This window comes from Cherax quadricarinatus, chromosome 89 (genome assembly GCF_038502225.1).
Source record: "Cherax quadricarinatus isolate ZL_2023a chromosome 89, ASM3850222v1, whole genome shotgun sequence".
NCBI classification, from domain to species: domain Eukaryota; kingdom Metazoa; phylum Arthropoda; class Malacostraca; order Decapoda; family Parastacidae; genus Cherax; species Cherax quadricarinatus.
In genome coordinates this window covers 6,084,843-6,112,342 of record NC_091380.1, presented here as the reverse complement: position 1 = coordinate 6,112,342, position 27,500 = coordinate 6,084,843, and the positions used below count along the sequence as shown (strand labels likewise).

Genomic DNA, 27,500 nt, shown 5'->3' with positions numbered 1-27,500 from the left:
GGTCACATCCTGGGTGTTAGTGGACTGGTGTGGGTCACATCCTGGGTGTTAGTGGACTGGTGTGGGTCACATCCTGGGTGTTAGTGGACTGGTGTGGGTCACATCCTGGGTGTTAATGGACTGGTGTGGGTTACATCCTGGGTGTTAGTGGACTGGTGTGGGTCACATCCTGGGTGTTAGTGGACTGGTGTGGGTCACATCCTGGGTGTTAGTGGACTGGTGTGGGTCACATCCTGGGTGTTAGTGGACTGGTGTGGGTCACATCCTGGGTGTTAGTGGACTGGTGTGGGTCACATCCTGGGTGTTAGTGGACTGGTGTGGGTCACATCCTGGGACAAAACTGACATAATTTACGGGAAATGCTCAACATAACAAGGGACTTTCTATATAGTAGTATGTCACTGATGTCAGCTATGGTCTGTATACCTTGTACATGTACTGGTATACCTTGTACATGTACTGGTATACCTTGTACATGTACTGGTATACCTTGTACATGTACTGGTATACCTTGTACATGTACTGGTATACCTTGTACATGTACTGGTATACCTTGTACATGTACTGGTATACCTTGTACATGTACTTGTATACCTTGTACATGTACTGGTATACCTTGTACATGTACTGGTATACCTTGTACATGTACTGGTATACCTTGTACATGTACTTGTATACCTTGTACATGTACTTGTATACCTTGTACATGTACTGGTATATCTTGTACATGTACTTGTATACCTTGTACATGTACTGGTATATCTTGTACATGTACTTGTATACCTTGTACATGTACTTGTATACCTTGTACATGTACTTGTATACCTTGTACATGTACTGGTATATCTTGTACATGTACTTGTATACCTTGTACATGTACTGGTATATCTTGTACATGTACTTGTATACCTTGTACATGTACTGGTATACCTTGTACATGTACTGGTATACCTTGTACATGTACTGGTAGAAATATATTATTATTATTATTAGGCAGTCTGCTGCGTGAGTGCCACACAGGGTGTTGCGGGGTGAGCTGAAGGTAGGCCTATAGCCACCAGGCGGCAGCACAGTTATACAAGCACAGCTCCCCTAGCGGTAGTCAAAGGAAACAGGTTTGAGGCAGGCATACCCAGCTACATCAAATATAATATCTACTTCTACAAGTACACATAAAAGGTATACAGACTATAGCTGACATCAGTGACATACTACTATATAGAAAGCCTCTTGTTACGCTGAGCATTTCCCTCAAATTAGGTCAGTTTTGTCCCAGGATGCGACCCACACCAGTCCACTAACACCCAGGTACCCTTTATTACTGATGGGTGAACATGAACAACCGGTGTAAGGAAACACAACCAATGTTTCTACCCTCGCCGGGAATCGAACCCGGACAATCAGCGTGTGAAGGTTATTAAAGTACATAGGCTTCCCGTTGCTGGTTGTAAAAGTAATTCCATAACAGTTCAAGCTTCAAGGCCCCATAAATGTAGGTGCACCACTGCATATGAGAGGTTATTAATTATAATCAAAACCAAACGCTAAACCCACCAGTCACATAAGTCAATGGTCGAAGTAGGACCGAAACATCGTTATATGCTTTTCTCTCTCCTATGTGCGGGTGTGTGTATGACTCTTAAGATATATCCAACTAGATATAGGAAGGCTAGCATGGGCCACCACTGTGACCACATGTACAGATTTTTACAAACGAACCCGTGATTGGTTTGCAACCGTGTTGGTACATTGCAGATTTAGAAAGGATGTAGGGAGGTACTATTTTGGCAATAGAGTTGTAGATGAGTGGAACACTGACAAGCAGCAGCACAGAGTGTGTGAGATAAGTACTAACAGAGGACACAGGGTGTGTGAAAGGTACTAGCAGAGGACACAGGATGTGGGAGAGGTACTAGCAAGGGACACAGGGTGAGAGGTACTGGCAGAGGACACAGGGTGAGAGGTACTGGCAGAGGACACAGGGCGTGTGAAAGGTACTAGCAGAGGACACAGGATGTGGGAGAGGTACTAGCAGGGGACACAGGGTGTGTGAGAGGTACTGGCAGAGGACACAGGGTGTGAGGGTGCTGGTAGTGTGGAGTGTGCACGTGGTCAAGCCAAGCCATGATCACTGCCAAACTCTGCCACTCCACTATGTACTGTCCCACTAACACACAATACATCTTAGTCTCTCTACTTTTCTCAGTCTACTTTGCCTGACTTTTTTGGGGGGACGTTATCCTAGTTAACTTGCACTATGTATGATAATTGTACTCACGTGAACCTGTACTTATAAACTCACGATCATACTCTCTGTGTCTGCTTTACCAAGCCTATTCTTTCTAACATAGTTTCGTCAACAGCGAGTTTCCTCAGACTTCAAAAAACCTGTTGGGCAATTTTAAGTGCGAGTGCAATTAGTGTTTTCTGTGACTTTGTCATCTATAATTGGTCGGTATTTCCATATCATCTACTGTTAATTGACTTTAAGGCGATTCTACAGCGATCTATCCTTGAACACAGTCAACTCGCTGAATCGTCAACCAGTTTCTCCTTGACGCACTTCTCTGCAGGAACGACACACTTCGAGTGTAAGTTGCGCAGGAAACTCACAAAGACAACCTGTTACACTTTCTTGTCACATTAACACAAGGACAAAGGTGTCGTCTCGTGATTCTATTAGAGGTTATATAAGGATATCCAGCACTACCTTCCTCAACCAGAAATGCATCACAATACACTTGGCTTTCCCTAAACTTGACCCCACTGAAAAGTCACTTGGCCTGGCTTTTTCCCCACTGAGTTTGAATAAGTGGTGATGGCAGTTTGAAGGGCAGTATGCTTCTTCTGTGAGGTGTGTGCATGGTAACCGCTACCCCCCCCCCCTCCCGGTCCCTCCCTTCTCCACCCGATGGAAGTTGACGTGTGTCCCTTCCACCAGTTGACCAGTTACTTAACTCACGAAATCGTAATGACACGATAAGATTTTCTTCGGATTTTTAACCCTGGAGGGTTACCCACCCAGGATAATCCAAGAAAGTCAGTCTTGTTTCCATTGGGGGTCCTCAATCTTGTCCCCCAGGATGCGACGCACACCAGACGACTAACACTCAGGTACCTATTTGCTGCTAGGTGAACAGGACAACAGGTGTAAGGAAACATGTCGAAATGTTTCCACCCGCCGGGGATCAAACCCTAGCCCTCAGTGTGTGAAGCGAGAGCTTTAGCTACCGGACCACCCCAAACAAACCATACCACGGTCGGGGCTTGAACTCGCGATCAGAGAGATAAGATAAGATAAGATTTCGTTCGGATTTTTAACCCCGGAGGGTTAGCCACCCAGGATAACCCAAGAAAGTCAGTGCGTCATCGAGGACTGTCTAACTTATTTCCATTGGGGTCCTTAATCTTGTCCCCCAGGATGCGACCCACACCAGTCGACTAACACCCAGGTACCTATTTGCTGCTAGGTGAACAGGACAACAGGTGTAAGGAAACGTGTCGGAATTTCCACCCGCCGGGAATCGAACCCGGGCCCTCCGTGTGTGAAGCGGGAGCTTTAGCCACCAGACCACCGGGCCTAGTCACAAAACTCCAGACCGTCGTGTTAGCCACTAGACCAGCTAGCTACAATAAGATTCACCCAACTAGGTATATTTCTACACCATAGGAAGGTTAGCATAGGCCACCGCTGTGACCACAAATGCAAGTTTTTACAGACGAATCTCCCGCCAGCGTGGCCGTGACGAACTCTAGCTCAAGTCCCCTCAAATCTGGAAGTATCCACTCCACTCCAATTCAATAATTTTGTATTTTTAGTTTAACCTAAAAGCTTCACTCTTATTTAGGGTTATTTTGTGTTAATTCAACCTGACCTAATTTTGACTTGTGTAATATAATCATATTTGTCCAAGCCATTACTTATTAAGGCAGTTAGCCAATCAAGTGACTTCTTGTCTGGTTTTTAACCTCTCCATTTGTAGCCTTGAGTGCCGGCTCGGATCATCCCATACAGGCGAGTTATCACCAGCCAAGTCTATGCTTCCAGCTGACGTAAACTGGCAAACTGACTTGACTTCTCCTGTGAGTGAAACTTGCATGATACAAGAGAGATTTTCTTCGGATTTTTAACCCCGGAGGGTTAGCTACCCAGGATAGCCCAAGAAAGTCAGTGTGTCGTCCAGGACTGTCTGTCTTATTTCCATTGTGGTCCTCAATCTTGTCCCCCAGGATGCGACCCACACCAGTCCACTAACACCCAGGTACCTATTTGCTGCTAGGTGAACAGGACAACAGGTGTAAGGAAACACATCGAAATGTTCCCACCCCGCCAGGAATCGAACCCTAGCCCTCCGTGTGTGAAGGGAGAGCTTTAGCCACCAAGCTGAGACGCTGGTGTCTTTATAACGTAACACAGCCGTTCCCCCAGTTACTACCCACCAACTGTGGCTCACGACCGGTTACTAAACTGCTTCTGACAGAAAAAAAAATATATAAATGGTTATAAATGACCATAATTTTTAAAGGGGTGGACCGGTAAGCCAGCGGAAGGCCTCGGTCAGATGACCAAAAGCTCCAAAGACGGGTCATCATCTGACTAAGACCCGCGTCAGGAAACATTTGTCCTGTTTCCTGACGAACCTTACCTAACCTAACCTAACTGCTTCTGACGGATTTTCAGAGAATCACAGTTGTAAAGAATCGCTACACTTGGTGGTACTTTTATTTTCTTCAGCAGTGACAAGTCACGACTACCAGTGACCACACATTAACACTGTGGCTCAGTGTTCCAAAACCCCATCTTCAGGTTCACAGGGAAATACCCACAACACCACCACTACGGACTTCAATCTAGCCTCCCTCTCTATGAAATCATCCTGTTAATGTTGCAGTTTAAAAACTGTAGTGTAAAACACCCTTCTGGCAAGACAGTGATGGAGTGAATGATGGTGAAAGGTTTTCTTTTTCGGGAATCGGCCAGTGTGATAACAAAAAAAATAAAAAAAAATCCTGTAAATATTACCTTTAGCCGCTATACTTACACTTGAATTTTCATTCTCAGCTTCACGCAGAATTATCTGCATATTTTATTTATCTATTTCTTTACATTTCATAACGAGGAATCGCCAATATGAAATACTTTCACGATCTGATAAGGCTTCTCCATCTTCACATACAACACACACAGTCACTGGTTGATTATACCGCGCCAATACTTCCTCTTGTCTGACTATAAAAACTGCAAATCAATCAATGAGAATCACCCTGGGATTCCCTAGTACTACCAACATTGTTAATGTTGAAAGAACTTTTTATTCCAAGCATCAGATACCGTGTTACTAAAACATATCCTCGCTGATCACTACACTCGGGTAAGCCCATTCAAAACCTCGTACAGATGTCTTCCAGACTTTCTTCTGCGCTGCTGAGCACTTCTCCAGATAGAAAAGAAACTGGAAATGATCTCCACATGAACATGATCTATGTCAAGTAAGGCAGAAGCAGCACTTCCCTGCTCCATGGGATACTACCCCATTGCAAACTACCATACCTGAAGGTTACCTGGAGGTTATTCCGGGGATCAACGCCCCCGCGGCCCGGTCCATGACCAGGCCTCCATTTCCCCCAATAAAATCTTAAATCACAACCAAAGCTTCGCCTTTAAGTCAAACAAGATGAATTAAGATGTAATAACTCAAGTCACATTACACGTTCACCAACTGTGATGATTCTGTTCACCAATCCACGGTTGCAGATGTCATAGTGATGACTCTCAACAGAAATTTGAGCACGCATCAATAACTGGGCTTCTATCCATCAAACAACTGTTTTCCATACTCCTTGCGCTCAAATGCGTCCATATGTACCCAAGCCTGACACGAACTGATTCACTATCATCTACAAATGCTGTAAACTCATTAAGTACAAATCGAGGCATGCTAGGATTGTGGACAGTGGAGTCAGAGTGCACCTTCTGTGGATTCTATCTCACACTGGTGTTCAAATGCATGATATAACTAGTGAATCGGAAAAGTTACATGCTTTCAAAGAGTGTTGTACAATCTTGTCAGTCAGCAGGAGGAGCCACATATCCATGGTGCATCCAGCAAAATAAGCATCCTTGGCTGTCACTACTTCCTGGCTCTGACTGGGTTACAAGTATCTTTGGCAGGTTAAATCACCACCACCAGATGTAGACGAAACAATGTAAACTCTGCCAGATGGACTACTGTCACACCCTGCGTCATTATGTACTGGAATGAGATAAAATAAATGAATTCAGAGAAAACTCTGTTAAAGATATCAGTATTTTATCCACAGTAGTATATTACAAATCATTCTGGAAAAATACCCTGATTTTGATCACTAAATAAAGCTAAGAGTATTTGCACTAATAACTGGTTGCAATTGTGATCAGGTGTGGACGTGTGACTGGTTCACTACCTATGTAATTTGTTCAGCTATCAAAACTTTGCAGTGCCCCTCACGGCACACATAACTTTGATAAAACACCTAAATTACTGGCAACATTTGAAGTTCCTCAACCTGTACTCCCTAGAACACAGGCTGGAGAGATACACTTGGAAAATCCTAGAGGGATTAGTACCAAACTTGCACACGAAAATCACTCCTGTGAAAGTAAAAGACTCGGCAGACGATGCAACATCCCCCCAATGAAAAGCAGGGGTGCCACTAGCACGATAAGAGACAACATAATAAGTGTCTGGGGCCCAAGACTGTTCAACTGCCACCCAGTATACATAAGGATGATTACCAATAGACCCCTGGCTGTCTTCAAGAAGGCGCTGGACAGGCACCTAAAGCCAGTACCTGACCAGTCGGGATGCGGGTTGTACGTTAGACCAACAATAACATCCATGGTTGAACAGGCCCTGATCCACCATGAGGCCTGGTCAAAGACCGGGCCGCGGAGGCGTTGCCCCCCGAAACCCTCTCCAGGCATACTCCAGTCCCTGGACCCATTATATACCTCTGTAATCTTTGACTACCGCCCACAGGATGGGTATGGGCTTCCTAATGGATATTAAACGAATATTCATGAATAAATATGCTGGTGTTTATGCAGGGTAAACAAGCAGACATCTAGATAACAGCAACGTAAATACAATGGCAGAATAGATTACACACGGAATGCATGTGTACTACACAGGAAGACACACGCACACTCAGTATCCAGGTATCTGGTAGCGAAGGATCTAGTTAGAGCGCTACGTTGTATCTAGAGCTAATGGTTTCTAGTTTCCGTGAAGACTCTTGGTATCTTGCCAGACCTGTGTGACCCAGTGTTAAAACACCAACCCTTTATTCTTGCACCCTTGATGCTGCTAAAGGGCTCTTGATCCAAGGCACTGAAGTCATCCTGTTCTTCCTTGCATTAAACCCTGAGGAGAATCAAGCCTCCACAACGTCCTGAACTGAATGACCCACATGGGTTTAGAGCTTAATACGGATTATTTAAAATTATTTTATGCTCGTTACGGATTTAGCGAATTACAATTAGTGTAATATTGAATATAATCATTACTATAATTAAATATCAACTTTTTACAAAAATATCGTTATTCCTCTGCGGAATATAAGAGGAATTCAGGCTTGATCCAAGGAAGGGGAGGATAAATCCAGCTCCTTGGATCATGAGACTCACCGGCATCACAATACAACCCTTCAGAGTAATTAATTGTTCTTACCTGGTTTTCAAGGTGGTTCTGCTCGTTTAAGAGTTTGTCGTCACACTTGTCGTTGTGTGTATGTCCTGACAAGCTTGCTTCACTATCATCACTATCACTATCATCACTATCACTATCATCACTATCACTATGTACAGGCGTCCTGGTGGCCTCAACGGTGCTAGGTTGCAGGCAGGTCACACTGTGCTGTTGAGCGAGAGTTTGCTGGGTATAAACACCATCAGTATTGCTCACTCTACTGCTGGTGGATACTTCACAAGATGGGGATGTGCGTGCGTCTTCTCGAGGGGAGGAACCGCTGTGCTGCAGGTTTTCATCAGACATGCGCATCTCCGCATACCTCTGTCTCCGTATGCGTCGTCGTCTTTCGAAAATTTCTTGGTATTGCTTGTCGGCCTCGCGGTTGTGACCGAGTGTTTGCTCTTCCTGTGTGTGAGAGACTACTGGTCGGTCTTCATCCACCTGGCTACTGTCTCCCTCAAGCCTACGACTTCTAAGTTGTCTCCTTCGGGCGAATATCTCCTCGTAATCCTTACTATTGACATCCTTGGACTGCGAGTCCCGCGTCTGGCTGCTGTCTTCAGTAAGTCTTCTGCGTCTTCTTGCCGTAATGGTTTCACCAGTCTCTTTCACCTGGGAATCTTTATCTCCACTACAATGTTCCACCTGGCGGGTTCTCCTCGATGGTACTGGCTTCTCCTCTGCTTGTGATTCATGCTTTTCTGATTCTTCGAGACGCTTGCTTCTTCTCTTTCTCCTCTCAGCGACAAGCTCTTCAAAGGTCTTGAGCATATAGAATCCTTGCACATCACTCGACTCTCCTGGCAATTCATGTTCCTTATTGCTTTCATCTTCCCGGCGTCGCCTTCTCCTCACTGTCTCTCTCTCTTCCACTTTATTAATGCTGTTATTGGAACTTGGTTTATTCTCTCTCTCTCGTGTACGGTAACCATAATTATATTTATCTTCAAGATACGTTTCCTGATCTTTCATGGGATTCGTGTGAGAAACTTCCATGATCTCACCACTGTTATGATCTTCACATTTCTGGGACTGATCCTCCCGACTCGCTACATTGGAGGCCTCATCCACTTCCTCCTGCAGGGACTGACGATTTTTTCGTAACTCCAATAATTCGCTAACTTTTCTGAGTCTCTCCAGAACAAGTGGATTAAAGCCACTGTATAAATCAAAGTCAGCAGTGTTTTCAGTAGACTCCGGAGCTCCTGCTATTGTAATTCCTGACGGAGTTTCGACTGCTTTAGAGTTTAATTCAGCAGCAGCAGTGTCAGGAAGGTCACCCGAAGTAGCAGTGTCAGGAAGGTCACCCGAAGCAGCAGTGTCAGGAAGGTCAGCTGAAGCAGCAGTGTCAGTTGCAGCAGGAAGGTTGGAAGCAGCAGCAGTGTCAGTTGCAGCAGGAAGGTTGGAAGCAGCAGCAGCGTCACCTGCAGCAGGAAGGTTGGAAGCAGCAGCAGTGTCAGTTGCAGCAGGAAGGTTGGAAGCAGCAGCAGCGTCACCTGCAGCAGGAAGGTTGGAAGCAGCAGCAGCAGCGTCACTTGCAGCAGGAAGGTTGGAAGCAGTGTCTTCAGTAAGCTCCGCCTCGACCAGCAACTTGGACACTTCTGGCGCCGTCTCCACACACACAGTCTCATTTCTGCGTTTTCTTTCAAATTTCTGACGTTCTAATTCCTCAATCTCACGTTCCTCTCTCCTCCTCCTCCTCCTCCTGCTCTCTCTCATTTCCTCTGTTTCCTCCCTTGATTCCCGAGGTTTATTTTGATCCTGGTCATTGTATGCTTGTATCAGTTTCAGCCTCTCTTTCTCCTCACGTCGTCTCCTCTTTCTTTCTCTCTTTTCTTCTTTCCTTAATCGTAGTTCTTCGTGGTCCAACTTTTGTGAATCTGAGAGACAGTTTAATTTATAATTAGGTCTTTCTTCTTTCTCTCCCCCTTTACCTACCTCTTCTTGTTTTCCTTGCCCTTCTTCTCCTTCAGTGAAAATTTGTCTTTCTACCTCTTCCTTGTTTGTCTTCCCTCCTGCGTCTAATTTCTCAACACCAGTCTGTCTTTGTTTACAGTCCGTGCTAATTTCACGCTCACCTGATTGGAATTGCTGGCTGCTGTGTTTATTTTCTGTCACCATCCTTCCGTTTTCTATTTCGTTTCTTACTGTTTCTTCTCTGACTCCATCTCCTTCCCTTCCATCATCTCCATGATGTGACTCATCTCTACTCCTGTTTATTTTTCTGTATCTCTCTTCCTCTCTTCTCTTCCTCCTGTCTTTCGCCTGCTCGTCATTCTCGCAATGATCAGTTTGCTGATCATTCCTTCCCGTCCCTGTCTCATTTTCGAGGCTGACAGTAGCGGCCCCAGCACCACCTGTCTCCCGGTTACCCCTGCTGGATACCTTCCTGTTGAGGAGGGTGTGTATGGAGGTGACTGGGGAAGCTGGTGCTTCGAATACCCACAACCTCCCTTCTTCAGCGCCATCAGGACTCAACCTCCGGGTATCCACAGAGTCTTGCACTCTACTGGGAACCTCCTTATCACTATCCTGGTCTTCCTCTCCAGGCTGTCTTTCAGTGTTGACTTCAAGTTGTTTCTCTGGGGGCACCACGTTCGCTAATTGCTTCTGGAGGGTCAGGAGCTTGCTCTTTTTATCTGCTATGAGGCTCATTAATACTGTGAGCTCATCATTGCTCGATGCTGACGTATCTTCCTCGACAGAATCTGACTTCGTGATTAGCTTTTCTTTCTGTTTTGTCTCATTTTGTCGGTGTTTTTCGCATGGGTGACTGCCTTCACCTGTGACGTCAAGGATGCCCTCTGATGTCATCTTTATATTGCGGTTGTCCTCGAAGTCGATGTTCCTTTGCTCTTCATACTGTTGTGTTTCTGTGTGGTTTTCCCTGTCGTCAACAATGTATTCATTATTCTCTTTCACTTGGTGTTTCCTTCCATCCGTCTTGCCACTTTCCTTCTGTATTCGCTCAGTTGACTTCTCATTATCTTTGCTGGGCGTCAACTGTTCTTCACTCATCAACTTGTAATTTTTATCAGTATGATCGTCTTTATTCCTCTTGAGTTTATAGTTCTTCGTCTCCATCTTCTTCTCTTCAGTTTCTATATAAGTATCCTTTTCCTTGGTCTTCTTGTCTTTCTCCCGGTGTTTCTTGTCTCTTGGTTTTTCCGTTATATCGGTCTTCGTCTCGCATGAGAGAACTGCGTTATATTCAGTGTCTTTGTCTTGGCGAGTCGCGGAGAATGGCACTACCTGGTCCTCGGGTGGAGCATCTCCTTCTCTAGCTCTCCACTCCTCTTGATTACCACTTGAGACAGAGACCTGGTGGCTCCTGTCATCTTCATTACCACTTAAAATGGAGCCTCGTTGGTTTGTCTCCTCTTGACTACCATCTATATCTTGCTTCACCTCAGAGAGCTTCAAGGGCGAGTCTTCAGAGGCTTCTGGGTCTATCTTCTCTGTTCTCATGTTGAGTTGATCATTATCTGTTGTCACGTCTTGCAGTTTTTTCCGTATATGGATAAAGACATATTCCCCTTCTTCAGTCTCATCATCTATGTAGAAATTATCAGACGCCACTGCTGCAGCTGCTGCTTCCTGAGAATTTCCTAATGTACTCTCTCCTGCAAGTGTGTTCTCAGCTATATTATTTATAACATTACCAGGTGTAATACCATCATCAGTAAATCTAACAGCCATGTCTTCCACAACAGAAGGAATACTGGCTTTTTCCTTCCTTGCCGTGATGCCTTCATGAGAATATCTGACAGCCATGTCTTCCACAACAGAAAGAATACTGGCCGTTTCATCCCTTGGCTTGACGCCTTCGTGAGAAAATCTGACAGATATATCCTCCACAACAGAAGGGATACTGGCTGTTTCATCCCTTGGCTTGACGCCTTCGTGAGGAAATCTGACAGATATATCCTCCACAACAGAAGGAATACTGGCTGTTTCATCCCTTGGCTTGACGCCTTCGTGAGAAAATCTGACAGATATATCCTCCACAACAGAAGGAATACTGGCTGTTTCATCCCTTGGCTTAACGTCACTGTCTGTCTTGATGTTATTTTCTGTTACACGATGACTTAAGGGTTCGGAGTCCTCATCCTGGACTACAAGATCCCAACCATTATCATTGTTTACATCACACTCTTCCTTCGCTTCAACCTTCCTTGTGCTCTCCTCACGATGTTGCTGGTTGTTTCCATCTGCTGCTCCACGTGTCTCCCATTTGATCTTTGAGTCCTTGGTGTTGGCCTTCCTAGTGTGGTAATGATCCAGAAGATAGCCAGACATTTCGGAATCTTGCAACTCGTCCAAGGGATCTAACAGATGATTCGTTCCCTTTATAGTCGAGGATTCGCTCGCATCTCGACCTTCAGATTTACTAGACTTGCGGTTCTTCTTTTTTATTTTTTTAGATTTCGATTCTAGGATTTGAGTCGAAGTCTCGTCCGTGACCTCGACTGATTTTAAGCTGATAGTTTTGGTATCTGATGTTTGTGTTTCTTGCTTAACAGGTGTCACATCCGTAGGAGTGCTGCTTGCTGGAATATCCACAAGTGTTTCTTGATTAAGATGTTCCACCTGTGTCTCTCTCAGTTTTTCGCATGTGTCCATCTTACAGGTGTCTGCCTGGAAGATGTCCACCTTGACAGTGTCATTCTTGACTTTGTCCACCTTGAGGGTGTCAACTTTGACTGTGTCCGCCTCACCGGCATCTAGTTCATTCTTCTGCAGCAAGTCGACTCGATTTGTTACATTATTGTTCTTAACAACATCAATGTTATTACTGGAGTTGGAATCCTTCAACTTAACGTTTTCATACATACCATCACAGACAGCACAAAGAGCTTCGTTTGGTGAAGCAGGTTCCTTGCTTCTGACACTGAATTTGTCCTTCGTATGTTCACTTTTGAACTTTGCACCTTTACCTAAGTCACCCACGATTTCTTTGCTGCATTGTGTCACTACGGGTTGGGCAGGCGACAAAGTGGTGCTTCTCTGATCGTGAGCACTGACTTTCCCAGACTCGCTCTTTGAGATAACTGCTATGTGTTTTCCATCCTTTCCTCGTGGGGAAAGGTTGTCGTTCGGGCTGCCGTTGCTCGAGGCTCGCTTTTGGTTTCCTGCCTCCTGAGAGACAGGTCGCTTGTGTATCGACGGGAGTTGTGTTCCTCCCGGCAGGTGGCTTCCTGTGGGGTACGCGGGGTTCTTAATGACTGGAAACTCCTCTTCCAGCACAAAGTCACCTTCAATCACGTATTTTGTATCAGCGTATCCCCCGCGAGTGGGACTGTTTGGCCCAGTGTTCGCGAGGTTGGGCGGGGGTTTACCTGGCTTGTTCCGCCTCTGAACCAGAGTAAACCCATCCTCATCTACATACGGAGGTTGTGGCAAGGGTCGAGGACTGAGAGACCGAGAGATTGCCCCTGGCCAGTTACGCCAAGAACCACCTCGTTTCGGTCGAGGAGCTGGCGAGTCAGAATTTCGAGTGTTGGGTGATGTGGAGGGTGACAGTTCCTGGAACTGCTGGTTACCCTTGGAGTCTGACCTGCCCCAGGAACTACTGCTTTCATTACAACCACCTCTGTCACCTCGCCCCCGGCCCAATGCTCGCCCTCTCCCCCTGCCCCGTCCCCTCTCCTGTGGGCTCTCTCCCAAGCTCTGCTGGGGCTGTGAAGGCACTTTGGATACCATGGAGCGAAGGCCTACGTCAGTACATGTTGTCGAGGGCCCTGACTGTGGCATTGGTTGTGATGGAACAGTTGGTATTCTAACTGGGGCAGAGGACGACTGAGTGGACACAGGTGACTGTGTATTCACCTGAGTGACGGGGGGTGTGGAGGAGGTAGGTGAATAACTTGAAGGTGACTGTGTGTTCACCTGAGTGACAGGGGGTGTGGAGGAGGCAGGTGAATAACTTGAAGGTGACTGTGTGTTCACCTGAGTGACAGGGGGTGTGGAGGAGGCAGGTGAATAACTTGAAGGTGACTGTGTGTTCACCTGAGTGACAGGGGGTGTGGAGGAGGCAGGTGAATAACTTGAAGGTGACTGTGTGTTCACCTGAGTGACAGGGGGTGTGGAGGAGGCAGGTGAATAACTTGAAGGTGACTGTGTGTTCACCTGAGTGACAGGGGGTGTGGAGGAGGCAGGTGAATAACTTGAAGGTGACTGGGACTGAAACTTAATAGCCGCGGACGGTGGCTTCGGGGGTAATGGTGGAGGAATTGCAGTGACAGCTGCAATACCTGGTGAAGGCAGTGAAGACGCTGCTGACTGCTGTTGGTGTGACAGAGGTACTGTTGTTGCTGCTGACGCCAATGACGTCCCCGCCACAGGAGCTACGACCTTGGTGTCATCCTCCTGTGGTACAGGCACGGTAGCGGTGTTTCTGTTGCCATAGAAGGCGCGTACCACCACGTCACTGAACAACCTCACCCATTCCTTCATCGTGAGGACGATGTTGAGCGTTACACCCGCGACGCACTCCTCGTCTCCCCAGACCTCTCAGGATAACTGGCCCAGCCTCGCTCTCACAACCACAATAGACAGCGGGCAACAGGCCAAGGTCTCTTTCCCTCCATTCTTCTCTCCCTCCTACTACCTCCTTCAATCAGGAATGTCCTCGGTAAAAATCTCCATCGGCCTGACGGAACACACGCGCCACCTCACACTTCAATTCTTACCATCCGCCTCCCTCCCCCCTCCCGGAGTTGTACCTTCTGAAGTCACTCAGACCACCCGAGATCGCCAGCGCCATCTCTTGTATAAAGAAAGTACTCTGGGTGATAGTTACATCAACCTTGGCACTGGCCACAACAACGTGCTCTCAGAAGCCAGAGACGGGTACTGTTGAACATGTAAACATGCGTTCAATTGACTGCTTACCGTCCAGGCTCCCAATACTACTACTAATAGTAATAATAAAATACTACTACTAATAATAATTTCTTTATGCGGTACAAATAGCGTAGTTTACACGCACTGACACAATGGTAGGAATAAAACAAAGCTGATAATTATGCAATGCTGAGGCGAGATGTATGGGAGTCTTGCTTCATCTGCAGTTCCTATTCTACCTGCAGTCCCTATTCTACCTGCAGTCCCTATTCTACCTGCAGTCACTATTCTACCTGCAGTCCCTATTCTACCTGCAGTCCCTATTCTACCTGCAGTCACTATTCTACCTGCAGTCACTATTCTACCTGCAGTCCCTATTCTACCTGCAGTCCCTATTCTACCTGCAGTCACTATTCTACCTGCAGTCCCTATTCTACCTGCAGTCACTATTCTACCTGCAGTCCCTATTCTACCTGCAGTCCCTATTCTACCTGCAGTTGATAATGCACCTGCAGTCCCTATTCTACCTGCAGTCCCTATTCTACCTGCAGTGACTATTCTACCTGCAGTCCCTATTCTACCTGCAGTCCCTATTCTACCTGCAGTCCCTATTCTACCTGCAGTCCCTATTCTACCTGCAGTTGATAATGCACCTGCAGTCCCTATTCTACCTGCAGTCCCTATTCTACCTGCAGTCACTATTCTACCTGCAGTCCCTATTCTACCTGCAGTCCCTATTCTACCTGCAGTCCCTATTCTACCTGCAGTCCCTATTCTACCTGCAGTCCCTATTCTACCTACAGTCCCTATTCTACCTACAGTCACTATTCTACCTGCAGTCCCTATTCTACCTGCAGTCCCTAGTGTACCTGCAGTCCCTAGTGTACCTGCAGTCCCTAGTGTACCTGCAGTCCCTAGTGTACCTGCAGTCCCTAGTGTACCTGCAGTCCCTAGTGTACCTGCAGTCCCTAGTGTACCTGCAGTCCCTAGTGTACCTGCAGTCCCTAGTGTACCTGCAGTCCCTAGTGTACCTGCAGTCTCTAGTGTACCTGCAGTCCCTAGTGTACCTGCAGTCCCTAGTGTACCTGCAGTCCCTAGTGTACCTGCAGTTCCTAGTGTACCTGCAGTTCCTAGTGTACCTGCAGTCCCTAGTGTACCTGCAGTCCCTAGTGTACCTGCAGTCCCTAGTGTACCTGCAGTTCCTAGTGTACCTGCAGTTCCTAGTGTACCTGCAGTCCCTATTCTACCTGCAGTCCCTAGTGTACCTGCAGTCACTAGTGTACCTGCAGTCACTAGTGTACCTGCAGTCACTAGTGTACCTGCAGTCACTAGTGTACCTGCAGTCCCTAGTGTACCTGCAGTCCCTAGTGTACCTGCAGTCCCTAGTGTACCTGCAGTCACTAGTGTACCTGCAGTCACTAGTGTACCTGCAGTCACTAGTGTACCTGCAGTCACTAGTGTACCTGCAGTCACTATTCAGTCAGCTTCAACACCATCTATTTACTCTGCATTTTAATAACGTCACTGGTTGGAAAAAAATCTTCAAATAATGATATTGTGGTGTTGCAGATGTTAAATGTCTTGTACACCTAGAAGTTAACAGGCTGCTGTTAGTCGCATCTTGGGGGGAAATGATCCACTGACCAGGACGGAATCAAGCCACACGGCTTGGTTTCCTTGGGGTTTTCTGGGTTACAAACCCACAGGATAATAATCATTCAAAAGTCTGCCTTCATCAACGTTGGATAATGATACAAACCTCTCAGTGTATATACATTCAGTGGCACAGCCACGGGTGGAGGAAGTCACTCTGAGGTGGTCAGTCCCTCAGCCATGAAGAACAAGCAAGTCTGAGGTGGTCAGTCCCTCAGCCTTGAAGAACAAGCAAGTCTGAGGTGGTCAGTCCCTCAGCCATGAAGAACAAGCAAGTCTGAGGTGGTCAGTCCCTCAGCCTTGAAGAACAAGCAAGTCTGAGGTGGTCAGTCCCTCAGCCATGAAGAACAAGCAAGTCTGAGGTGGTCAGTCCCTCAGCCTTGAAGAACAAGCAAGTCTGAGGTGGTCAGTCCCTCAGCCATGAAGAACAAGCAAGTCTGAGGTGGTCAGTCCCTCAGCCTTGAAGAACAAGCAAGTCTGAGGTGGTCAGTCCCTCAGCCATGAAGAACAAGCAAGTCTGAGGTGGTCAGTCCCTCAGCCTTGAAGAACAAGCAAGTCTGAGGTGGTCAGTCCCTCAGCCATGAAGAACAAGCAAGTCTGAGGTGGTCAGTCCCTCAGCCTTGAAGAACAAGCAAGTCTGAGGTGGTCAGTCCCTCAGCCTTGAAGAACAAGCAAGCCTGAGGTGGTCAGTCCCTCAGCCTTGAAGAACAAGCAAGTCTGAGGTGGTCAGTCCCTCAGCCTTGAAGAACAAGCAAGTCTGAGGTGGTCAGTCCCTCAGCCTTGAAGAACAAGCAAGTCTGAGGTGGTCAGTCCCTCAGCCTTGAAGAACAAGCAAGTCTGAGGTGGTCAGTCCCTCAGCCTTGAAGAACAAGCAACTCTGAGGTGGTCAGTCCCTCATCCTTGAAGAACAAGCAAGTCTGAGGTGGTCAGTCCCTCAGCCTTGAAGAACAAGCAAGTCTGAGATGGTCAGTCCCTCAGCCTTGAAGAACAAGCAAGTCTGAGGTGGTCAGTCCCTCAGCCTTGAAGAACAAGCAAGTCTGAGGTGGTCAGTCCCTCAGCCTTGAAGAACAAGCAAGTCTGAGGTGGTCAGTCCCTCAGCCTTGAAGAACAAGCAAGTCTGAGGTGGTCAGTCCCTCAGCCTTGAAGAACAAGCAAGTCTGAGATGGTCAGTCCCTCAGCCTTGAAGAACAAGCAAGTCTGAGGTGGTCAGTCCCTCAGCCTTGAAGAACAAGCAAGTCTGAGGTGGTCAGTCCCTCAACCATGAAGAACAAGCTAGTCTGAGGTGGTCAGTCCCTCAACCATGAAGAACAAGCAAGTCTGAGGTGGTCAGTCCCTCAACCATGAAGAACATTCAGCTTGCCAGTCATGTTCAAAACACTGACGGTGAACACTTCTCGAGGCTGAGGTACTAAGCACCGAGAGTTTACCTTCCCACTGTTTCTGTTGTCTTCAATACCTTAGTTACCTGGCGATGCTACACAAGAAGCCTACCACACAGGTGAAGCATTACTATAATCAAGGGGGAAGCGCTAAACCCGGAGGATTATACAGCCCACACAGGTGAAGCATTTCGAAAATAGTGACTAGCTGCTGCACACGTGTCTCATGTATAAACTTGACGGTAATTTATTGTTATAAAAATAAAAACATACATAAAATCTGAGAATGTAAACTGTGTGTGTGTGTGTGTGTGTGTGTGTGTGTGTGTGTGTGTGTGTGTGTGTGTGTGTGTATGTGTGTGTGTGTGTGTGTGTGTGTAGTTGAACAGTCAAAACACAACATGTATTAACAGAAAGATAACCCACATCAACCTAACACAAACACAGAACTGACTAGTGATCATGACTCACGTCGTACGTGTACACATGTGGTCACAGTTTGAGCCACAGGGCAGATAATATCATAGTTTGTGTTGGTAGTGTTTTGTGAGGGGCACAATAATAGCACAACACTGGCAGAGTGACAACTGATCCTACAACTGGAGCATTAAGTAGCATTCTCCTTGACTCAAGTGTCTGCTCACACACCTGCAGAGTTAATATACACGCTAATCTCTACCAAATCTGCACACTGAAATGACTCCCTACGAGAGTAAGGCCAGATGAGTGACGAACTGGTGCCATAATTGAATATTTTTATTGATCAAATGTTCGGTATACACGCTAAGTTTTTTCAGTTAAATATACGACAACAGACATGGAGACAACAGCAGTAGTGCTATTATGTAGCGCTAATATAGTGCTATATTAACAACAGCCGCAAATAATAGCACTATAGGTTGCTTTATCCTCTAATAAAAGGACTTACGTATACACACAGATATACAACCTTAAGAGATAAGATAAGGTAAGATTTTTCGTTCGGATTTTTAACCCCGGAGGGTTAGCCACCCAGGATAACCCAAGAAAGTCAGTGCGTCATCGAGGACTGTAACTTATTTCCATTGGGGTCCTTAATCTTGTCCCCCAGGATGCGACCCACACCAGTCCACTAACACCCAGGTACCTATTTGCTGCTAGGTGAACAGGACAACAGGTGTAAGGAAACGTGTCGAAATGTTTCCACCCGCCGGGAATCGAACCCGGGCCCTCCGTGTGTGAAGCGGGAGCTTTACCCACCAGGCCACCGGGCCACCATACACCTTCCCAGTGTATGTACACTGCTGCTCTCACTACATACACATCAAAATAAATACATATGCTCTCCGAATACAGCTGTATTTTTGTAATGCGCTTCTTAAATCTCTTGTAATTTAATTCCAAACACATCCTCGTACCATCAACGTATACTTTAAACCACATACATCATTCTACATTAATTATATATTGTGAAAAATGTGGTGGAGTGTTGACACCGCCCCCCCCCCCCCAGACCCCAAATATCTCACACAAGTAGCTTTAACAACACTTTTCTGAGTAAAAGTGGTAAACCCTGCAGTAAAACTCAAGTTTAAATACCTATGTCATTCACAAATTACCTGATAGTTGGACGTGTGTCGGCTTATTAACCGTAAGTTAACTATCCCTGATTTCCCACTCGGTATCAGTGGCCATGTGACTAGGGAGGAAAAATACACTAAATAGCGTCACAAACGAATCAGGAGCAGAGACTCGTATCCACGATTCGTTAGGAGGCCTCTGACGTATGTTACTGTCAGGTAACGTTGGGAAACCGTGTGGGAACCAGGAGATACAAACTCGTAGATAAATGTTGACAACACAGGTCCTTGAGAAGATGGCTACCAGCGTCAATCTTCCTCAATAATTCGCTGGATCACCTCCAGGTGTCACTACTTATCTCGCTTCTACCTAAAATTACGTCTAATTCTTTTAGTTCCTAACGTTCTAATTCTACATAAAACATGTAATATATCAAGTTAGTGTAAACCTATCAATGATTATGTGTTCAGTCATGACTTCCACTACTTTGTAGGCCTAGAGTATATAGGCCTCTACTGTTTATTTACAATGGCCTTATGGAACTCCTTGAGCTCAATAAATTCACACATGTATAAAAGATGGTAGAATATTTAAACGGTTACCTCTTCCCCATAATAATAATAATAATAATAATAATAATAATAATAATAATAAATTTTTCCCTAGACTCCAGTGGAAATAAATCACTTTACTTGCCTTTACTAGGTTATTCTAGATTCAATTCCACCTTATTTAAAAGGTTATTCTAGATTCAATTCCACCTTATTTACTAGGTTATTCTAGATTCAATTCCACCTTATTTACTAGGTTATTCTAGATTCAATTCCACCTTATGTAATACTACTGATTATTTTAAATTATGCATCAGCCCTAAAGCTGGTTAATGGGGTTTCAAGCCTGTCTACTACATAAGGATCATTAAGTCTATTTGGTAACCTATCACTAGTCGAAAATACTTTAATAACTAGAATAGTGATTAATGTAAACCAGACTGAGAGTCGAAGATCAAAATTAATTTTTTATGAGAGAGCCACAAAATTTGATTAACACAAGCCTATCCGATGTTATCCTGACGCCAAATGACTTCGAACAGGCGATAAATGACATGCCCATGCACTCTGCCCCAGGGCCAGACTCATGGAACTCTGTGTTCATCAAGAACTGCAAGAAGCCCCTATCACGAGCCTTTTCCATCCTATGGAGAGGGAGCATGGACACGGGGGTCGTCCCACAGTTACTAAAAACAACAGACATAGCCCCACTCCACAAAGGGGGCAGTAAAGCAACAGCAAAGAACTACAGACCAATAGCACTAACATCCCATATCATAAAAATCTTTGAAAGGGTCCTAAGAAGCAAGATCACCACCCATCTAGAAACCCATCAGTTACACAACCCAGGGCAACATGGATTTAGAACAGGTCGCTCCTGTCTGTCTCAACTATTGGATCACTACGACAAGGTCCTAAATGCACTAGAAGACAAAAAGAATGCAGATGTAATATATACAGACTTTGCAAAAGCCTTCGACAAGTGTGACCATGGCGTAATAGCGCACAAAATGCGTGCTAAAGGAATAACAGGAAAAGTCGGTCGATGGATCTATAATTTCCTCACTAACAGAACACCGAGAGTAGTCGTCAACAGAGTAAAGTCCGAGGCAGCTACGGTGAAAAGCTCTGTTCCACAAGGCACAGTACTCGCTCCCATCTTGTTCCTCATCCTCATATCCGACATAGACAAGGATGTCAGCCACAGCACTGTGTCTTCCTTTGCAGATGACACCCGAATCTGCATGACAGTGTCTTCCATTGCAGACACTGCAAAGCTCCAGGCGGACATCAACCAAATCTTTCAGTGGGCTGCAGAAAATAATATGAAGTTCAACGATGAGAAATTTCAATTACTCAGATATGGTAAACATGAGGAAATTAAATCTTCATCAGAGTACAAAACAAATTCTGGCCACAAAATAGAGCGAAACACCAACATCAAAGACCTGGGAGTGATCATGTCGGAGGATCTCGCCTTCAAGGACCATAACATTGTATCAATCGCATCTGCTAGAAAAATGACAGGATGGATAATGAGAACCTTCAAAACTAGGGAGGCCAAGCCCATGATGACACTCTTCAGGTCACTTGTTCTATCTAGGCTGGAATATTGCTGCACACTAACAGCACCTTTCAAGGCAGGCGAAATTGCCGACCTAGAAAATGTACAGAGAACCTTCACGGCGCGCATAACGGAGATAAAACACCTCAATTATTGGGAGCGCTTGAGGTTCCTAAACCTGTATTCCCTGGAACGCAGGAGGGAGAGATACATGATTATAGACACCTGGAAAATCCTAGAGGGACTAGTACCGAACTTGCACACGAAAATCACTCACTACGAAAGCAAAAGACTTGGCAGACGATGCACCATCCCCCCAATGAAAAGCAGGGGTGTCACTAGCACGTTAAGAGACCATACAATAAGTGTCAGGGGCCCGAGACTGTTCAACTGCCTCCCAGCACACATAAGGGGGATTACCAACAGACCCCTGGCAGTGTTCAAGCTGGCACTGGACAAGCACCTAATGTCAGTTCCTGATCAGCCGGGCTGTGGCTCGTACGTTGGTTTGCGTGCAGCCAGCAGCAACAGCCTGGTTGATCAGGCTCTGATCCACCAGGAGGCCTGGTCACAGACCGGGCCGCGGGGGCGTTGACCCCCGGAACTCTCTCCAGGTAAACTCCAGGTAAGCAGTGTTCATACACAGAGATATACACTGAGAGGTGTGTATCTCTATGTATAAGTTGTATCATGTACTTTGTGGATTATATATATCCTAGGTAATAGGTTGGTAGACAACAACCACCCAGGGAGGTACTACCGTCCTGTGGTAGTAGGTTGGTAGACAGCAACCACCCAGGGAGGTACTACCGTCCTGTGGTAGTAGGTTGGTAGACAACAACCACCCAGGGAGGTACTACCGTCCTGTGGTAGTAGGTTGGTAGACAGCAACCACCCAGGTAGGTACTACCGTCCTGTGGCAGTAGGTTGGTAGACAACAACCACCCAGGGAGGTACTACCGTCCTGTGGTAGTAGGTTGGTAGACAACAACCACCCAGGGAGGTACTACCGTCCTGTGGTAGTAGGTTGGTAGACAGCAACCACCCAGGTAGGTACTACCGTCCTGTGGCAGTAGGTTGGTAGACAGCAACCACCCAGGGAGGTATTACCGTCCTGTGGTAGTAGGTTGGTAGACAACAACCACCCAGGGAGGTACTACCGTCCTGTGGTAGTAGGTTGGTAGACAGCAACCACCCAGGGAGGTACTACCATCCTGTGGCAGTAGGTTGGTAGACAACCACCCAGGGAGGTACTACCGTCCTGTGGTAGTAGGTTGGTAGACAGCAACCACCCAGGTAGGTACTACCGTCCTGTGGCAGTAGGTTGGTAGACAGCAACCACCCAGGGAGGTACTACCATCCTGTGGTAGTAGGTTGGTAGACAACCACCCAGGGAGGTACTACCGTCCTGTGGTAGTAGGTTGGTAGACAGCAACCACCCAGGGAGGTACTACCATCCTGTGGAAGTAGGTTGGTTAACAGCAACCACCCAGGGAGGTACTACCGTCCTGTGGTAATAGGTTGGTAGACAACAACCACCCAGGGAGGTACTACCGTCCTGTGGTAGTAGGTTGGTAGACAGCAACCACCCAGGTAGGTACTACCGTCCTGTGGCAGTAGGTTGGTAGACAACCACCCAGGTAGGTACTACCATCCTGTGGTAGTAGGTTGGTAGACAACAACCACCCAGGGAGGTACTACCGTCCTGTGGTAGTAGGTTGGTAGACAGCAACCACCCAGGGAGGTACTACCGTCCTGTGGTAGTAGGTTGGTAGACAACAACCACCCAGGGAGGTACTACCATCCTGTGGTAGTAGGTTGGTAGACAACAACCACCCAGGGAGGTACTACCGTCCTGTGGTAGTAGGTTGGTAGACAGCAACCACCCAGGGAGGTACTACCGTCCTGTGGTAGTAGGTTGGTAGACAACAACAACCCAGGGAGGTACTACCGTCCTTTGGCAGTAGGTTGGTAGACAGCAACCACCCAGGGAGGTACTACCGTCCTGTGGTAGTAGGTTGGTAGACAGCAATCACCCAGGGAGGTACTACCGTCCTGTGGCAGTAGGTTGGTAGACAACCACCCAGGGAGGTACTACCGTCCTGTGGTAGTAGGTTGGTAGACAGCAACCACCCAGGTAGGTACTACCGTCCTGTGGCAGTAGGTTGGTAGACAACCACCCAGGTAGGTACTACCATCCTGTGGTAGTAGGTTGGTAGACAACAACCACCCAGGGAGGTACTACCGTCCTGTGGTAGTAGGTTGGTAGACAGCAACCACCCAGGGAGGTACTACCGTCCTGAGGTAGTAGGTTGGTAGACAACAACCACCCAGGGAGGTACTACCATCCTGTGGTAGTAGTTTGGTAGACAACAACCACCCAGGGAGGTACTACCGTCCTGTGGTAGTAGGTTGGTAGACAGCAACCACCCAGGGAGGTACTACCGTCCTGTGGTAGTAGGTTGGTAGACAACAACCACCCAGGGAGGTACTACCGTCCTTTGGCAGTAGGTTGGTAGACAGCAACCACCCAGGGAGGTACTACCGTCCTGTGGTAGTAGGTTGGTAGACAGCAACCACCCAGGGAGGTACTACCGTCCTGTGGTAGTAGGTTGGTAGACAACCACCCAGGGAGGTACTACCGTCCTGTGGTAGTAGGTTGGTAGACAACAACCACCCAGGGAGGTACTACCATCCTGTGGTAGTAGCTTGGTAGACAACACCCACCCAGGGAGGTACTACCGTCCTGTGGTAGTAGGTTGGTAGACAACAACCACCCAGGGAGGTACTACCATCCTGTGGTAGTAGGTTGGTAGACAGCAACCGCCCAGGGAGGTACTACGGTTCTGTGGTAGTAGATTGGTAGACAACAACCACCCAGGGAGGTACTACCATCCTGTGGTAGTAGGTTGGTAGACAGCAACCACCCAGGGAGGTACTACCATCCTGTGGTAGTAGGTTGGTAGACAACCACACAGGGAGGTACTATCGTCCTGTGGTAGTAGGTTGGTAGACAACAACCGCCCAGGGAGGTACTACCATCCTGTGGTAGTTGGTTGGTAGACAGCAACCACCCAGGGAGGTACTACCATCCTGTGGTAGTAGGTTGGTAGACAGCAACCACCCAGGGAGGTACTACCATCCTGTGGTAGTAGGTTGGTAGACAACAACCACCCAGGGAGGTACTACCATCCTGTGGTAGTAGGTTGGTAGACAGCAACCATCCAGGGAGGTACTACCATCCTGTGTTAGTAGGTTGGTAGACAACAACCACCCAGGGAGGTACTACCATCCTGTGGTAGTAGGTTGGTAGACAACAACCACCCAGGGAGGTACTACCATCCTGTGGTAGTAGGTTGGTAGACAACAACCACCCAGGGAGGTACTACCATCCTGTGGTAGTAGGTTGGTAGACAACAACCACCCAGGGAGGTACTACTGTCCTGTGGTAGTAGGTTGGTAGACAGCAACCACCCAGGGAGGTACTACCATCCTGTGGTAGTAGGTTGGTAGACAACAACCACCCAGGGAGGTACTACCATCCTGTGGTAGTAGGTTGGTAGACAACAACCACCCAGGGAGGTACTACTGTCCTGTGGTAGTAGGTTGGTAGACAGCAACCACCCAGGGAGGTACTACCATCCTGTGGTAGTAGGTTGGTAGACAACAACCACCCAGGGAGGTACTACCGTCCTGTGGTAGTAGGTTGGTAGACAGCAACCACCCAGGGAGGTACTACCATCCTGTGGTAGTAGGTTGGTAGACACCAACCACCCATGGAGGTACTACCATCCTGTGGAAGTAGGTTGGTAGACACCAACCACCCAGGGAGGTACTACCATCCTGTGGTAGTAGGTTGGTAGACAACAACCACCCAGGGAGGTACTACCATCCTGTGGTAGTAGGTTGGTAGACAGCAACCACCCAGGGAGGTACTACCATCCTGTGGTAGTAGGTTGGTAGACAACAACCACCCAGGGAGGTACTACTGTCCTGTGGTAGTAGGTTGGTAGACAGCAACCACCCAGGGAGGTACTACCATCCTGTGGTAGTAGGTTGGTAGACAACAACCACCCAGGGAGGTACTACCATCCTGTGGTAGTAGGTTGGTAGACAGCAACCACCCAGGGAGGTACTACCGTCCTGTGGTAGTAGGTTGGTAGACAACAACCACCCAGGGAGGTACTACCATCCTGTGGTAGTAGGTTGGTAGACAGCAACCACCCAGGGAGGTACTACCGTCCTGTGGTAGTAGGTTGGTAGACAACAACCACCCAGGGAGGTACTACCATCCTGTGGTAGTAGGTTGGTAGACAACAACCACCCAGGGAGGTACTATCATCCTGTGGTAGTAGGTTGGTAGACAGCAACCTCCCAGGGAGGTACTACCATCCTGTGGTAGTAGGTTGGTAGACAGCAACCTCCCAGGGAGGTACTACCATCCTGTGGTAGTAGGTTGGTAGACAGCAACCTCCCAGGGAGGTACTACCATCCTGTGGTAGTAGGTTGGTAGACAACCTCCCAGGGAGGTACTACCATCCTGTGGTAGTAGGTTGGTAGACAGCAACCTCCCAGGGAGGTACTACCATCCTGTGGTAGTAGGTTGGTAGACAACAACCTCCCAGGGAGGTACTACCATCCTGTGGTAGTAGGTTGGTAGACAGCAACCTCCCAGGGAGGTACTACCGTCCTGTGGTAGTAGGTTGGTAGACAACAACCACCCAGGGAGGTACTATCATCCTGTGGTAGTAGGTTGGTAGACAGCAACCACCCAGGGAGGTACTACCATCCTGTGGTAGTAGGTTGGTAGACAGCAACCTCCCAGGGAGGTACTACCATCCTGTGGTAGTAGGTTGGTAGACAGCAACCACCCAGGGAGGTACTACCGTCCTGCCAAGTGAGTGTAAAATGAAATCCTGTAATTGTTTTACATGATGGTAGGATTACTAGTGTCCATTTTTCTGTCTCATAAACATGCAAGGTTTCAGGTACGTCTTGCTACTTCTTGTTAACCAATTTTAATTGTTCCCTCCAAGGCAACAAGCATCTGTGTGTTATGGTAGACCATTTCACCAGATATTGTGAGTTAGTTCCTATTGCAGATAAGACTGCCGAGACAGTAGCTAAAGCGTTTAAAGAACGCATTATCTGCAGGCATACCACCCCTAAGTCCCTAGTAACAGATAATGGAGGTGAATTCTGTAATGAGATTCTTGAAAATTTGTGCACCTTGTACAAGATCTCTAAATCCACCATTGTTCCTCATCATCCTGCCAGCAATGGGTTAGCGGAACGAACCAATAAGAAAGTACTTGATGTCCTGAGAGCCACTATCAACCCCAATAGTGAAACTTGGGATGAAGTCATACCAGATGTCCAATGTGCCATAAATTCTGCTTACAATGCTTCCATAGGTGATACTCCACATTATGCATTGTATGGTGTAGACAAGCGTTTACCCTATGAGTTGTTATATTCCACTCCGAAACCTAATTACAACCCTGATGATTTCGTAGCAACTCGTACCAGCATGGCTCAGAGTGTTTTTAGAAGAATCCGTGAAACACTTCATAAATCAACAGCAGAATTTACTAGAGTAACTAATAGCCGTGCTAAGCCGTCAAAAGTCAAAGTAGGTTCAAGAGTAATGCTGACAAATTTCAACAAAACATCCGAAATGCCTAAGCTCGATCAAAAGTTTGTCGGACCTTATTGAGTTGTAGAACATATCTCTGGTAATAAGTATAAGGTTAGAGAAATTAGTACTGGCAAGTACAAAGAATCGCATTTAGATCATATGAAATTAGTATGCGATGTTGATGATATTGCTACCCAGACTAATGTGACAGATGCTGAAAATCCTCTTGACTCTGTACCCTCTACCTCAAATACTCAGTCAGATAACCAACCTGAATGTCGTTACTCCTTGCGTACTCGACAAGTACTGAGAAACCCACAAGTATCTTATGTAGATCCTCATTCAAATCTCCCTCAGTCAAGGCATGTGTTAGCCATTGTAGAGGAATTCGATCCTCCCTGAGATGATAACCATTCTGCATATGTAAACCTCACCCTCGCAGAATTGGGTTTAAATGTACATAGTCTGTATAACTAGATGTCCGAGATGAAGTAAATTGTCAACTGTCTGTTATTAACTGATTAGTTTTTCAGAATTTTTTTTTTTTTTCGTATTCACGTTCCCTCCGTATTCTGAGAA

The 27,500-nt window shown here is 46.8% G+C and overlaps 1 protein-coding gene across 6 annotated transcripts in view; it reads right to left on the bottom strand.

The window, feature by feature from the left end:
- Positions 1-14,376, bottom strand: part of LOC128697261 (serine-rich adhesin for platelets-like) — a 594,180-nt gene extending 579,804 nt beyond the window's left edge. The window contains exon 1 of one of the 6 annotated variants that reach the window (XM_070104131.1): positions 7,710-14,376. In XM_070104131.1, the coding sequence (XP_069960232.1) occupies positions 7,710-14,186 (6,477 nt within the window). In that variant the 5' untranslated portion in view covers positions 14,187-14,376. The remainder of the gene's footprint in view (positions 1-7,709) is intronic. The other 5 variants (XM_070104128.1, XM_070104127.1, XM_070104126.1 and 2 more) reach the window with 5 other exon arrangements.
- Positions 14,377-27,500: the final 13,124 nt, after the last annotated feature.